At 31.6% G+C, this 15287-nt stretch overlaps 1 protein-coding gene across 1 annotated transcript in view; it reads left to right on the plus strand.

The window, feature by feature from the left end:
* Nucleotides 1–2396: 2396 nt before the first annotated feature.
* Nucleotides 2397–15287, plus strand: part of LOC148604547 (polyunsaturated fatty acid 5-lipoxygenase-like) — a 55702-nt gene continuing 42811 nt past the window's right edge. Inside the window, exon 1 of the mRNA XM_088549436.1 lies at nucleotides 2397–2476. Within this exon, the coding sequence (XP_088405562.1) occupies nucleotides 2446–2476 (31 nt within the window). The 5' untranslated portion in view covers nucleotides 2397–2445. The remainder of the gene's footprint in view (nucleotides 2477–15287) is intronic.

Below are 15287 nucleotides of genomic sequence, written 5' to 3' on the forward strand. Positions count from 1 at the left end.
TCCTTCCTGTAATCCTGGCATTACTTAGACAACCAATTTCTGTTTGATAGTTTTTGTTCGGGTTTACTGCATTTATTTACAAAATAGATCATATTTTTCAAAATAATACATTTAAATTGAGTATTATTAAAATATAAGACAAGCGCATAGAAAACATAGTCATAGTCAATGTTTTGTATAACAAAGGAGAAAGTAGTAAACACGACGCTATTAAAAGGAGACGTTCGTGGACAAAACAACACCGGAAAGATAATTCCTTAAGGACAACATATCAATTACAATATATCATACAACACAAACAAACTAAACAAACACACACACACACACACACACACACACACACACACACACACCACATACTAACATGCAGTAAAATGGGGAGGAAAAGGCTTGAAATATAACTATATTTCTATAGAGTATGCTTAATGAACGTTTCCTTATTAAATGGACAATTTGAAAATTTGTAGATCTAGTAAAATATTTTGTTAAACACAACCTTTAACTTCAGTCATGTCTATTCAGAATATGACATATTTTAATTTGATATAAATATATAGAATTGTAATCTGGTTTCGTGGAAACGAGCTATCAAACTTGTCTAAGAAAAAAATAATGGAGAGACATTCCTTTCTGTGTACTGGTCTGGCACACAGAAAACTATGATTAACCCAGTTGTATCATGTAAAATTCCTGCATTTTTTAAGAAGCCTATTTCCTTCATGGCCCTTCTTACATGCGGACTCATTTAAAGGTCTGATAAAAACAAAATTAAAACCATCAAATGGAGGACCAGACACCTTGAATTTTCTGAAAAAAAGGGGAAACTATGAATTATTAACTATATTCAGTGAAGATTGTTTAGTTTGCATGTTGTTTCAATTCTAACATATTTCCTTTTTGTTCTGCTAAATATTCTTTAAACCAACCATATCTAATGATGACGCTACGTCACAGTGACAGTGTTGTGATTGATACAAAGAATAACAATTATGCTTTTTAATCACACCTTATTTCGGACCAGCAGGTAACGGTATTAAGAAATCCTACAGTTTTGATTTAAATCTATTAAACGTAATAAACTATTTGAGCAAAAAAAAATGTGTAATTTCGGTTAATTTATGTTCTTTGTTGTGTTTGTCTGTTTTCCGTGTCTGGTCTTTGTTCTTGGATGATATTCTTATGATTTCCACTAGAATCTTGATTTCATTGTTTACTCTTTTAAAGTAGAATGTGTCGTAACGATAGTAATCTTTTGGAAATTGATGGCAAACGTAAAAAATAAAACACATATTGCAAACCTGAATGTGGTTATTAACAACGATATAATTACAATTACTTATGACTTAAAACGCCAATATTTAAAGTACAAAGATATTAATAAAACCTTTAAAAAAAACTAAAACAGAAGAAATATAAATGGAAATAGTATATGTACGCTATAATGTGGAACCATTTCATGTAAAAAAAAAAACCTAATTACGTTATGCGTTTCCAACGTGTTTAAAATGTATGTAATTAATATGTATTTTGTTTCATTTTGTTCAGTTTGAATGAATACTTGGTGTTGTTTGAAAGGAACAGAGAATCTAAAAAAAGGAGATGTATCTTAATTTTTTAACATAAATGAGATTTTTTAATGTGTAAGGCGGTTGTAACCTGTTAGCGGACGAAGTTGAATATATTGATATTTTTTAAAACGATAATGCCTTTAACAGTTTTACATCAACTAAGAGTTATCTTATTCTTCTTATTTTTTTTGTTCATTATTTGAAAAAAAAACTTAAAATGCTAGCTATAAGCATTTAATGTTTTAAAGGATACAAAAATAATACAAAGACAAAAGCAATTAAATGTTTTACATGTACCTTTATCATAATTTATTATCATCGGTGAATGTACGACCAAAATATATTTACCGAAACGACGTTCATTGACAACATTTGGCAGATTAAATAAATAAACAGGTAAAAGAGAAATCAGTACTTAAATTAACTGAGTATGTAAGTGACAATGCTTTATAATATATGACGTCATCAAAACATACGTTAGTAAATACGTCAGACGCCACTATGCTAAACTCATTATTTTATTCTTCATAAGCAAAGAAAGGTTTGTTACACGCGATAATTATACAGACATTATATCTATCGAAAGCATGTTCCATTAACACAATATTTTCCTTCCATCATTTATTGAACGTCTCGTTTGAAACTAAACAGGAAAAAAAAACGAACAGGACAAAATGAAACAAAGCAAAACAATTAACACGCCTATCCAAGTATTCCTAAACATGAGAATGTGCAATTCATATGTCATAGATACATTGAACAAGGTTAAGTCCATAAAATTCAACATCAATACACTGTTCGCTAATGAGTTTACGTGAGCGCGAGAACAAGTTTGAAATCCGTTGAATAGTTTGTATAGAGTTAAATCAACGCAAATATGAATGAATGCAGCAACACTTCGTTTCTCAGTAAGTAGTTATTCATTATTATCTTTCAAATACAACGGCGTTGAAAAATATCAGATTATTTTGTCGAATATTCTCTATAATAATTTCCGATAATTCGAATATTAAATGAATTCTGTAGTTTTACCTTTTTTGACATTTTCTGGCAAAAGTCACAACGTTTAACTCTTTTGATGCTTACAAATCACGGTTGTTTATGCACATTTCATGTCGCAATATATTGCCGTCGTTGATTTATGACGATGCTTTTTGTCCACTATTTGCGATTTTTCCCTTTGACCATTGACGCAATATGGCCATGATGTTGAAGGACCGTTCTGTTAAAACTTATGTCAACAAAAAAGAGATAAAGTGTCAAAAACCCAAACTTACAAGATTACAACAACATAAATTGTGATCAAGAAGGAGGTATATTGGAGACCGATGCCAAATAATCAACCTTTTACCAAAAGGGGTGGCTTACCCATTTATAAAGGTGGTCCATTTTGTCGGGATGACAAAATCTGAGAAGGGGTATATTTTTTGTTCAATTGTAAAGGGTGAGTCATTATTTGTCGACTCTTGTGGTCTCTTTCCTTTTCCAAGTAAGATAAGAGACAGAAGCTCAACCCTGTCGGTAAAAAATATATGTCTGAGTTGTCATAAGAAGAAATCTTACAAATACATTTACTTACGTTTGTCGTCAAGAAAAGAGAAATCAAGACAATCAAGGAATTAAGAAAACAATTAAGAACAATCAAGGGATCGTCACGAGTAAATTTCGAGAACTTGACTAATCTTTCACGTCTAAAGTAAAAAAAAATATATGCTTAACTTTACATATAATTTTACTATTACATGTATAAATGGAAGCGAAGAGATACTAAAATATAGACAGAAAAGGTTTATGTATATGTATTTATCGCATTTCTGTCAAATTGTAATACTTTCGTTGGTTTATATTCCAATTTCATTTTATCGGACATTATTTTGTCTTTTGTCTTTTTAATAATATGCCATCAAGTTTTGTTTTGGCATTCTTAATCTTTTCTTTTTGTCTATTTCTCCTTCAAATTTTCTGAAAACGTACCATCATTGAAGATTGTAAGAAAAATCAATATTTTGACGTAACGTCATGCAACAAATTATATATGGAATATGCAACGACTAATAATCAAAATAAACTGTGCAGAAATAGTACACAAATGTGACTAGTTTTCTTGTTTGATCGGTTACACGCCTTTTTTAAAGCAAAATAATACCTTTTCATAAGATAATCAGATTTAACTGTGTTGTTGAGCAAGCTTTCGACAATCATCTTGTGGGTTATTCATAAGTTGAAGGTGTTTTCCAAGGAAACCAAACTTTGCATAACAGGAAACATTTTTTGGGTTTTTCCATACAGTTATGCAATTAAAGAAATACAAAATGTAATTGATAATTGATAAAAGTGCATCCATGATACTTCGATGTAATTTATTCCATGTAATTATAGAAAAATTAAAAAAATAAAATTTTAGCTTTTTTTAACTGTTTGTGACATGATAAAACAACTTAAACCGGTTACCATGGAGCAGATGAATGTACCATAACGAGGACAAAGTCTTATATATATTCGATATATGTTGTAATGTGGAAGGGTAATGATATAATAGATAATGATATCTAATTATATAATAGATAATGATATCTAATGATATAATAGATAATAATATCAAATGATATCTAATGATATAATAGTTTTTGGTTTTTTGTAGTCAGTATTGAATGACTCACTATATCTTCATTGTTCTACTTAATTGCCTTGAAAATGTGTTACACTGCTAGGCAAGTTTTCAAGAGTAATCAAGGGAACAAACATAATACATACAAAGCAATATTTATTCTTTTAACATAGAAGATATGGGTGAAAATGAAACACTTTGCTATGTAAAGGATCGATCAACAAAGCTTTCTTTTTGTGGTTGGAGTGAAGGACTTTGCATGTGATTTCGGTGAAACCCAAGAAGGTTCACATTTTAAAATTACTTATTTTGCAGAAACGAAAATTGATTAAAAAAAAACACAAAACAAACAAAAAACAAACAAACAAACAAAAACAAAACTGAACGAACTTATGCATTTTAGTTTCTCTTTAGGAGCTTTCAGAATTAACAAGGATGGTCATTTGTCTTTATTGTACTTCATCATTGTGTATTGATCAACAAATACCATCTCTTAGCAACTTCCCCCCAAAATGCTTTACTTTCTTTGTTTACAGTTTTTGGGGCTACAAAAGTACAATGCAATGTCACCAATAAGATGAAATAAGTATAGCTTGACTATTTCTAAACAAAAAATTACAGAATTAACAAGAAGACCTCCTCAACGCTTACAGCACATTTTAGGTGTTTTTATAACAAATTAAAAAATTTTTATATTTTAAATGATGTAACCATCAGGAAGTTCATGAGTATTTTACACGAGAACAAAGAGACGATGATATGGTGAGAGCCTATAAATAGACTCCATATTCTCCACAAATTTTCCCCAATCTATATATAGGCATAAGAGCAGTTGCCTACACATCCAAAAGAACTAATTTGATGCAAAAACATTTTATTTTAGAAAACAGTCGAGAGAATACCCGATCGATCTTCTGGTGTATGATATTAGCAATATTTAAATCATTGATTAAACCACAGAAATTTACAAGAAAACTCCCGATTAACGAGTTTGTTTACTGCTATGTCATCATATAAAAATGGTGAACAATATTTGTAAATGTTTATTGCAGTGCCGTCGTACATGGGGACATTTCAGTATCATTTTAATAATGCCTAACGTCTGAACTAGTTAATTCGATTGTCTTTGATTTGACGTCATCTGCTGATTTTTTTTTAAATAGTATTGTCAATTAACGAAACACCATCACAAACGTTCAGTGAAATGTCAAATATATGGACAAAGAATTCATCAATACTTTTTTTCTTGTTTTAATTCATTTGTTTTTTAATATAAATTATACAAATGGCTTCAAAAGGCTTTTATCCGTGACTGCCACATCTTATTAATCTTTATTACCTATTAAAGTCGGCAAATTTTAATTAAAACAATGTACATATGTTTCCATATTACAAATACCTGCAAAACAAATTATACCATTTATAAAATTCTAAGATAACTATACTCGGCGTCACATAAATAACATACTGTTAAAATTTGAATAAAAATATTTTCTGCGACTTTATTGACACCTACCGTCGTTTAAATTGTCTTAAATGACTTGCTCATTCGTTTAGCCAAACAAAATAGTACGAGTATTGAATTTTGAAACTTTTTTCACCATAATGTATCAATATTTATCATCGGAATTAAGACAATGGTTATTTGAAAAAGCTAATTATGTATGGTAATTATAATTTTTTTATTCAAAATGTTGAACCTTTAAACTTATAATATTAGAGGATTTTAAATATTTATCAGTAGCAGGATAAGTATAGCTATTTTTATTCGGTCGAAAGTGAATGACATATTTGTGTTTTTTTTTTTTCTGTAAAACTCGAAAACTTTCACTTTTTTACTTTTATTGCAGAAACTTGATTACAAAACTGAAAGAAGTAATGACTGTTAGTCTTCTCAATGTCAATTGAAAGGATTGCTTCTGTACACTTCATAATGTTCCATATATCAACAAATAACATATCGTACCAAAACCTGTCAAGCGTGTGTCCCTCCTGAAATGTCATTAACTCTCTTCTTCACAGATTTGGCCTTCAAAACCAATGCCGGCATAGTTGAAACAAATATAAATGTTGCCTTTTTTCTGAAGAACTTTACAGTAAGGGTAACAACAAAATTACAGAACACTAATCAGATCCATTAACTAGGCCAGTCCAAAACAAATCTGGCAAAATAGATATTGCACCACCGGAGCAGCTCTTACAGTCATGGTCCTGGCTTGGTACAGACATTTCAATCGAAATGATGGGTTAATTATAGGTTTTATAGCGCAATAAACCTCCCTCATCATTACGGCGTGAATATACTGGTGGACAAAAGTCTATTTTGAAACGTTTGTTTGTTTCTGTATCATATATTAACATGTAATGAGCAATCTTTTTATGAGCAACTCGTCGGGTGTTTCTAGAAAAGCTGAGGACGCTTACCCTACCGGTGCACCTGGTCCATGCTCCCAGGTTTTAGTGAAGTCCGAGTTTCTCATTTGCTTTTGTTACTTTGTGTGTATTATTTTAGTTAGTTTAAGTTCTTTGTTGTTTAAGACTGTTTTCCATGTCTAGTCTTTGTCTCTGGATTACATTCTTTAATTGATTACCGCTATAACCTTTGTTCCCGTGATTACTATATGTAACAACGGAAAACTCAAACGCCAAACTTTATGAAAAAAATAACATCCTGGTTGTTTGCAACACACATTTTGTTTTTGTTCCTTGCTTTCTGTTATCCAACTAACTTTACTTCTTAGCCATGCCACCATGACTAACCCCTAAGGAAGGCTTTAGTTTCATAAAACATTTTTGTATTTTAAAAAACAAACGGAATTACTATTTCAAATTCAATCGATTTCACTTCAAGTTAAAGAAATATCATAGTTTATGTACAGTAGAAACAATTTGAAATCAAATACTAGTAACATGTTACAAGAATAAAAAAAGAAAGAGAGAGTCTTTAAATAGTGTTTCTATTCTTAATGCACTGTTTTAGTACATATATAAACTTAAGAATAGTGGCCTTTACGCATTCAAAACATCTAACTCATGCAAAAATATGTTAAAATCAGAATTAACGCAAAGGTGCATAGGGTTGCGTACAGATTACAAATTATTTTCACTCGTGATAAAAAAACGCAATAACAATCTGACATTATAATTTCACTCAAGGATTTTCACTCTATTTGAAAATACCAATACTTGATATCTGAATTACTGGAATTACTCAGAAATATTTTAATAGAATGCTACAAAAACGAGGTTTCTGATAGAAGTAATCTTCGCTTAAAAGCTTTTAGTGCATTTTAGTGATATCATAAGTCAATTTATAAAAGTCCTATGGAAAATAATGTCTTTTTCCTTTATTTTAATGGTGACACTAGTAAAATTAAAGTTTCAAAATAGTGATTTTTTTTAAACCAAATTTCATCTACTGCGTGATTCCGTCACTTAAATTCGTTATCTCAAAATATACCTTGACAACATGAAGAAAAACCTCAAAACATAATATGTTAATACAAAACAACAGCAACGCCACCCCATTGTGATGAAAATTGTCAGCTCAATGTCACCCATTGGTCTCCAATGAACGAATAGATTACATTTAGTTTTTTGCCGTTCATTCTTTTGTGTGAACGTTTTGTATTTGTCGCGCTATGTGACTCTTTATGCGCGATTATTGTATACATGCATGTAGTTCCCTACTGAATTTAATAATATGTAAGAACATGAAAGTGTCGTTGTTGCCGTTAGAGACCAATATGAAAGGCCAGTTAACAATTCACAAAGGTGAAAATCTACACATACCTAAAAACGTTGTTGTGATGTTACGTAAATTGAACAAAACCATGATTTTTTTTAAATAAAGCAGGTTAAGAGGTCCCGTTGTGATATACAAATGTTTTATTTTGTTTTATTTTACTTTGCCAAAAAATGACTCTTTTTGCGTGGTCAGCAATTAAAAGTTGTAATTGTCAGAAAACTGCTCTTGCTCTTGAGATACTCAATAATCGCTATTTATAGAAATCTATATAGTTTTTTTCTCAATTCTTTCCACTTGAAGTCCAGCTAAAATGGCTAGTAGTATATGGATACTTATATTTGTAGATATCATTTTGTGCGTGGTTTTTTATAAGTACGCTATATCGTGAGTGTAAGAATTCTGTGAACTGTAAAATTATACTCAAAGGGTAATAAAAAAATACCGAATTTATAAATCCAATGCAAAAGTCAAAAAGAAATTTCAAAAAGTAAAGTCCGTATAACAAATGGTCAAGGTAAAAACCGGAAAGTTGAATCGACTGCAAAATACAAAAATACCAATCATATATATTGCAAATTTCGATATGCTGTACACGTGTGTCAACGAATAATGTTGTTCAGTCATTTTTGTTACATGTATTAAAGGAGAACCTACCTTTCGTCGGGTATTTTTGAAATCTTCAAACCGCACAGAAAATATTATTCACAATTATGTTTAAATAAATGTGAAGCAAATTACAGAATATATATTTGTTTCCTAATGCGTAACATTTTCAAAGACAAAAAAAAATCAAAACTCAAAAACAAAATCTTGACTCTTTCGAAGAGTATAAGAGTAACTTTTCAATAGTGAAGTCTTTTGATGATAAGATTGAAGGATTTTTAAAGCAGTAAACCACAATTTGAAAGTCATTTACGGAGTTCAAAATCCCAAACATTACCTGTACAAGGAATGCTTAATTATAACTAGGGTGGCATGCAGTTTTTCTGAGATTATATATTGTTCATTTGATACAAAACGTTCAAGTATACAACTATCCGTAACCATTAGCAACAAAATAGTAAACCGCCCAAATCTTTAAAAAAAAAATCCCTTCTATAAGATATCATGTGTTTATCAAAATGCGTTAGATGTAATTATACCTTCTGTTAGTGCAAATTGGTTTAACTATCTTTTGGTTTTGTAGACATGTCTCTTATAATGGTTAACTATAGGATCGATGTAAAGACAGGTGATGCCTGGGGAGCAGGAAAAAATGCCAACGTACGAATTACCTTACATAATACACAAACAGAAGAGTTTAAACTTAACATGGCCTCAAGAGACGTTATCAGAGGTGGAAGAACAGACGAATTTTGTATTATGTCTGATATTAGCATACCGGAAGTGACAATGATTAAATTTTGGAAAGATTCGGCAGATTATTTTAGCAGTTGATATGTAGATTACATTGAGGTTACAAATTTGGTGACAGATATTACATCAATGTTCCCAGTAATGAGTTGGATAACTGCGGGCGAGTTGTATTCTTTTAACCATGCTGACACACGTTTACCACAGGATGACCCGATGAGGGAGGTTTATTGCGCTATAAAACCTAGAATTAACCCATCATTTCGATTGAAATGTCTATACCAAGCCAGGACCATGACTTTAAGAGCTGCTCCGGTGGTGCAATATCTATTTTGCCAGATTTGTTTTGGACTGGCCTAGTTTATGGATCTGATTAGTGTTCTGTAGTTTTATTGTTGCCCTTACTGTAAAGTTCTTAAGAAAAAAAATCCGGGGTAGACAAACGAGGAAAGGAAAACTATGACCCGTTGAATAAATCAATTTTCATGGTGCAGATAGATACACCATAACGATCTACGAGTTCATGATAACGACCATAAAACTTTTGTAGTGATGAATTCAATCTTGTAGCAACAAGAAGCCTATTTGGTAGAGTTCTAGCGCGATACAAAAAATAAGAGGATGTTCATTGCTGATTATGAAATTTTGTTTTTATGTCCTAACAAAGACTTAAGCCTCCCGTACTTTGTTTTAGTTCATTTGAAACGGAAAACTGAAAACAACCTGCAAGATTACAAAAAAATCAATATGAAATACGTCAGGTTGGTATACGGTATACGAAGGGGTTGAAAAAATCGCTATCGTCAATGCTACTCTGTCAAGAGTGCTAACACACATTTTTTTTGCATTTTAGAAACTTTCAAAAACCTGGTACCACTATACAATAAAATAAAATAGTGTATTTTTGTTTCTTTTGTTTGGCTTGCACTGGCATGGTTAAGACGAATATCGACGATACGGAAAAGTTAAGTTAATGAGGATACAATAATTCACAGTTTCGTTTTGTGCAATAAAAACAACTTAATAGGCAATAGCGAAGTGTTTTACTGCTATTTTCTTTGACATACGTTATCAGTAATAGTGTTTTTTTTCCAAATTAATTCATACTTACCGTTTCTCAACAAACTGATAGTTTTCGTTGTAGCCAGGGAAACACAAAATTATAGACAGGTTCATTAGTGGTGTTCTTTTGCGTTAATAATATTTCGTGTTTTTTCATATTCCATGTCTCTAATCATGCATGTGTACAAAAAGGAAATAAACGTTGCCCGTTGCTATGCAAAGGATTTTTTTGCCAAATTTCAAAATTCTCCTATTTGGATGAAATTTGATTTTTTAGGAAAACTTTGACATTCCGAGTCCGATTTTCGAATACACAAAAAAAGCAGTATCATTTCGAAAATGAACATTTTACATACATATATGTAATATATAAATATACATTTAACAGGCTTTTCTTCAATCAATGCGTGATATACGGACCCGTTTAAATATAAATTGATCTCGGTCGTTGTCCATATTTTACAAATGGACTTCGTTATGAGTCCATAATTGTTAGATATTTTTATTCTGCAACCGTTTCAGTTGAGCATTCAAAATGCATTGACCGTATAACTATAAGCAAAAGACGATCACTGACTGAATATAATTTTCTGTTGTGGCGTCACAAACGTAACAATGCTTCGAAGTCGATTATGCCGTCCACCTCGAAAACAAAAGCTGTTTTTCTTGCTTAAAATGACATTTTTCGTTTAAAAATGTGTTGCAGTACATAAAAAGTAGCAGTACATTGACTTGACAATATCTTTGATATACGAATATTCGGCATAAACCAGTGAAACTGCTCGGCATGTCAATGCATTATCCCGTGGTTTTAAGCCTCATACATATATCAGTTTTATGCCAAGTCAGTGCACTGTTATTGTCTATCTCTCTATCTCTCTCCAGCGCCACAAAACAATATTCTTAGCTATTTGTGACTTCATAGACAACATTAGTTGAAATTATCATTATTTATTAAAAAATCAAATACTTTTTTCAAAACTATGGAGCCAACAGTGGTTCAAGTGGTACAAGCATTGAATATTGAGACAATTTCAACACATTTTATCAATTTTTATTACAATGACACAAAGACTTCGGACTTCTATTTGTTTTTATTAGCAATTTAATAATCTATAATAATAAAAAAAAATATATATAATATACAAAATATGCATACGTTAACGATCTCACATAAACAAAAGAACAAATATGACTAAGATGAATAGTTTGTATACAGTTAAAGTACCCAAATATGGATGAATGTTGTAGCCCTTGGTTTTTTTTATTAGTTTGTTTGTTTTTGTTTGTTTTTTCGGGTTTTTTTTTATTAGTAGGTATTCATGAGTATCTCTCTAGTAAAACATTATCATTGATGGGATAAATATTACATTATTTTACAGATAGATGTGAATTTTCTAGTGTACCCGTTATAATAAGTTTTTATCATTAGCACACGAAATAAATGCTGAAATTTCTCCCGCCATAAAGTTACAAAGGTTTTCTCCTGTGACGTAACTACATGTAAATCATTTCGGGATAAAATTCAGTTGCAACATAGCGGATGCCGCTAGCGTAGCATGACATGCTTATCCTTCCGTAACAGCTGATGTCACTCCATCTTTTTTTTTTGTTTTTTTTTTTAAATTGGTATTTCTTCAGTTTTTTGTGTATTGTTTCCTTTAACTTCAGTCTTCATGCGTATTTTTTATGTGTTATGTCGACGTGTAATGATAAATAGCCTTGTAAAGCTAGTTGTTGAATAACAATACATTTTTATCAGCGTTTCAGTCTGCATTGAGTGTATGCACGCAATCAAATAATTTAATGCAGTGTAAGATTTAAATGTCTTCTACTCTTAATTTCCGTCAAACAGAAAACTGAAAACCTGAAATTACATTAGCAGTTTTTTTTTTAAAACAGGTAATATTCTTATTTAGTAATCATCGATTGTATGCATTTCTGGTCATGAAATTCATAGCAGCATGAAATCCGCTTCAGTTGTAAAGGGAGCTGTGAACAGGTGATTAAGCAAATAAAGGTGTATTTTGTGCGTAATTGAGGTAAATCAGCACCATGATTCGATTACAAGCGTTTATAAAAAAACACGATTTTACGAGAATACGTAAGGTTTGATAGTAAAGTTAGAAATCTAGACGAAGGCAAATTATATTAAAAAACTCATATCAATACGTGATATAAGTCAACACTTGTGAACGAACTCATGCGACCATGAGAATTAATATGCAAACAGCAGGTGAGTAGTTTTTACAGATCTATCCGCATGAATATGGATGAATACGGTAGCATTACTTTTTACTGCAAATAATTATTTGATGTAAACTGTGATAAACAAAAACGTGTTTCTAATGCAATCGTTTAAGACATGTAAATGCAAACTAAACATATAAACTTGCGATCTCAAAACTTCTTGCAAAACTTTCAACTTCTACACTCACCGTCTCAAATATGACTCCGGTTTGACTACGACACCTATTACTCCTGTGTAGGATTTCTTAAATGTGGATTCTAACAAATTCGAAAGATCTATCAGAAACACTCAATTCAAGGTTATTATCAGAATACAATACCATCAAAACCTATGACTTTTTAACGTTTAATACTTCTATTTCCTATACTCAGTAAAAATACAGACTCAAATTAATTAAGCAATGTTGTTTTTCAGAAAAGACGGTGCACTTACATGCAAATACGTAGTACTTGATAGAGATTCTTTGTGAAATAACGGTTCCCAATCATATTCCAAATATACCGAAGAAGATGTTTTCAAAATGTTTTACTTTTTATTCGAAAACATATTTGTCCAATGTTGAGGGTGCGTTATTTAACAAACGATCGGCATTTCAATGGAAACAAATCATGCTCATCAACTCACTGACACATTCCGTCACCCGTAAGATGCTGATTGTGTACACAAAAAGGGGTTGAAATTAATGACATCTCAGACACATATCAATTTGTTTGTAATAGATCTTAACATTCACTGGAAAATACTAGGAGGAAAGCTTTCATCCACAAATGTGCCACACAGGAGAATCATATGGTTGGTAACATATGGTAATCATATGAAATGAGCGTCGTATGATAATCATATGTTTCGATTATCATATGATCACATGACTATCATCTGATAATCATATGCTTTTCATAAACATATGACTATAATATGTTTACAACCCAAAATTAACACATGAGAATTAGTTGATAATCATATAACTATTATATATAAATTATCATAAAATTGTCATATGATTACCATATAGTTATCATATGAATTGAGCACCATATTATTATCATATATGCCACATTTGCCTTTGTATTCTTTTTTTTTTTTTGTCTTGTAACGTTTCGTGTCCCTCGGCTGATATATTTTGTAACTATTCAAATGCATGACAAATTAGGCGCCGCGATTCTATCGGACAGTCACATGACCTGAACTACTGATATAAATTGTCCTTCACTAACAATACAAAAAACTCCATCTCTCAAAAATAGTCCTTTTCCTTCATAATTGTAATATTTGACATTTCGAATGTTTTTGAGCCAAATTCCTCTGACTTCAAATTCACAAAGGAACAGATTAGACCGAAAGAGTAATCAAGAGAACCAAGGTTATAGCGGCAATCAAAAGAATGTAATCCAGGGACAAAGACCAGACATGGAAAACAAACATACACAATAAAGAACATAACGTAACTAAAAACATACATACAAAGTAACAAAAGCAAATGAGCAACTCGGACTCCACTAAAAATGAAAGCATGGACCAGATAGACCGGTAGGGTAAGCGTCATCTGCTTTTCTAGAAACATCCGCCGAAGACCTCATAAAAAGTCAAGTCCGGGGTAGACGAAAGAGGAAAGGAAAACTATGACACGTTGAACAAATCAGTGCTCATTTTGCAGATGGATACACCGTAACGATTCACGAATTCATGATGGCGTCCATAAAACTTTTGTAGTGATGACTTCCATTTTGTAGCAACATAAACCTGCTCCAGAAAACTATTTGTTAGAATTCTAGCGCGATACAAATGTCTGCGTAGTCTCGTCAAGCTCTGGCATAACGTATGAGTTGTGATATGAACACTCTATACGCGGGTGCTGAAGGGATGTGACCACAGATGAAAGGACAGTTGACAATTTTGAATGAAAAGTCATCACGTGTGTCCTAAATTTTGGTCAATATTTTTCCTTTACCATCGATTTGAGGTGTAGGTCAAGACATGAGGCTGACTTTACAGTGTCTGTAGTATCATTTATCTCAAGTTCTTTGGGGGAGATGCGATTTATCAAATCCCCAAAATTAGGATTGTTTAAAAATAATACGTCTATATAGGGGAAACTGAGATAAAAAGGATCTAGCTAAACGATATTCTTTATTTCGGATCAGATCAGCTATAAAGTCAGCCTCATACGAGTGAAGGAATAGGTCAGCAAGTAGACGAGCACAATAAGTTCCCATTGAAACGCCGACCGTATGTTGAATAACGCGTCCACCACACTGGAAAAATATGTTGTCGATTTAAAATTCCAGCATTTTGTAAACATCTTCTGTATATTTGGGAGATTATTTGGAATTATTTCTTACAAAGTATGGGGAATCTCTACCAAGAACTATATGTTTGTATCTAGGCGTGGCAACTTATTGGAAAAAACAACGATGTATAATGTTCTTAGTCGGGATTTTGACTGAGTCTGTGGAATAGAAGTAATCAGAGTTGAAAAATCATAGGTTGAAGTACTATTCTGATAATATTCATATTCTGATAATAAACTTGAACTGATTGTCTCCAAAAAATTTTTCGAATTTTTCAGGATCCACATTAAATAAATACCACTACACTATGGGAGTAGCAAGTGTTGTGGTCGGACTGCAAACCCTCTTTGACAGCTGTGAGTATAGAAGTTAAAGTTTTGAAAGAGGTTTGATAGTACATTTTGCAGAT

The sequence above is a fragment of the Perna viridis genome, chromosome 10 (genome assembly GCF_037379345.1).
Source record: "Perna viridis isolate PV_CMFRI_1.1 ecotype Kerala chromosome 10, ASM3737934v1, whole genome shotgun sequence".
Classification (NCBI taxonomy): domain Eukaryota; kingdom Metazoa; phylum Mollusca; class Bivalvia; order Mytilida; family Mytilidae; genus Perna; species Perna viridis.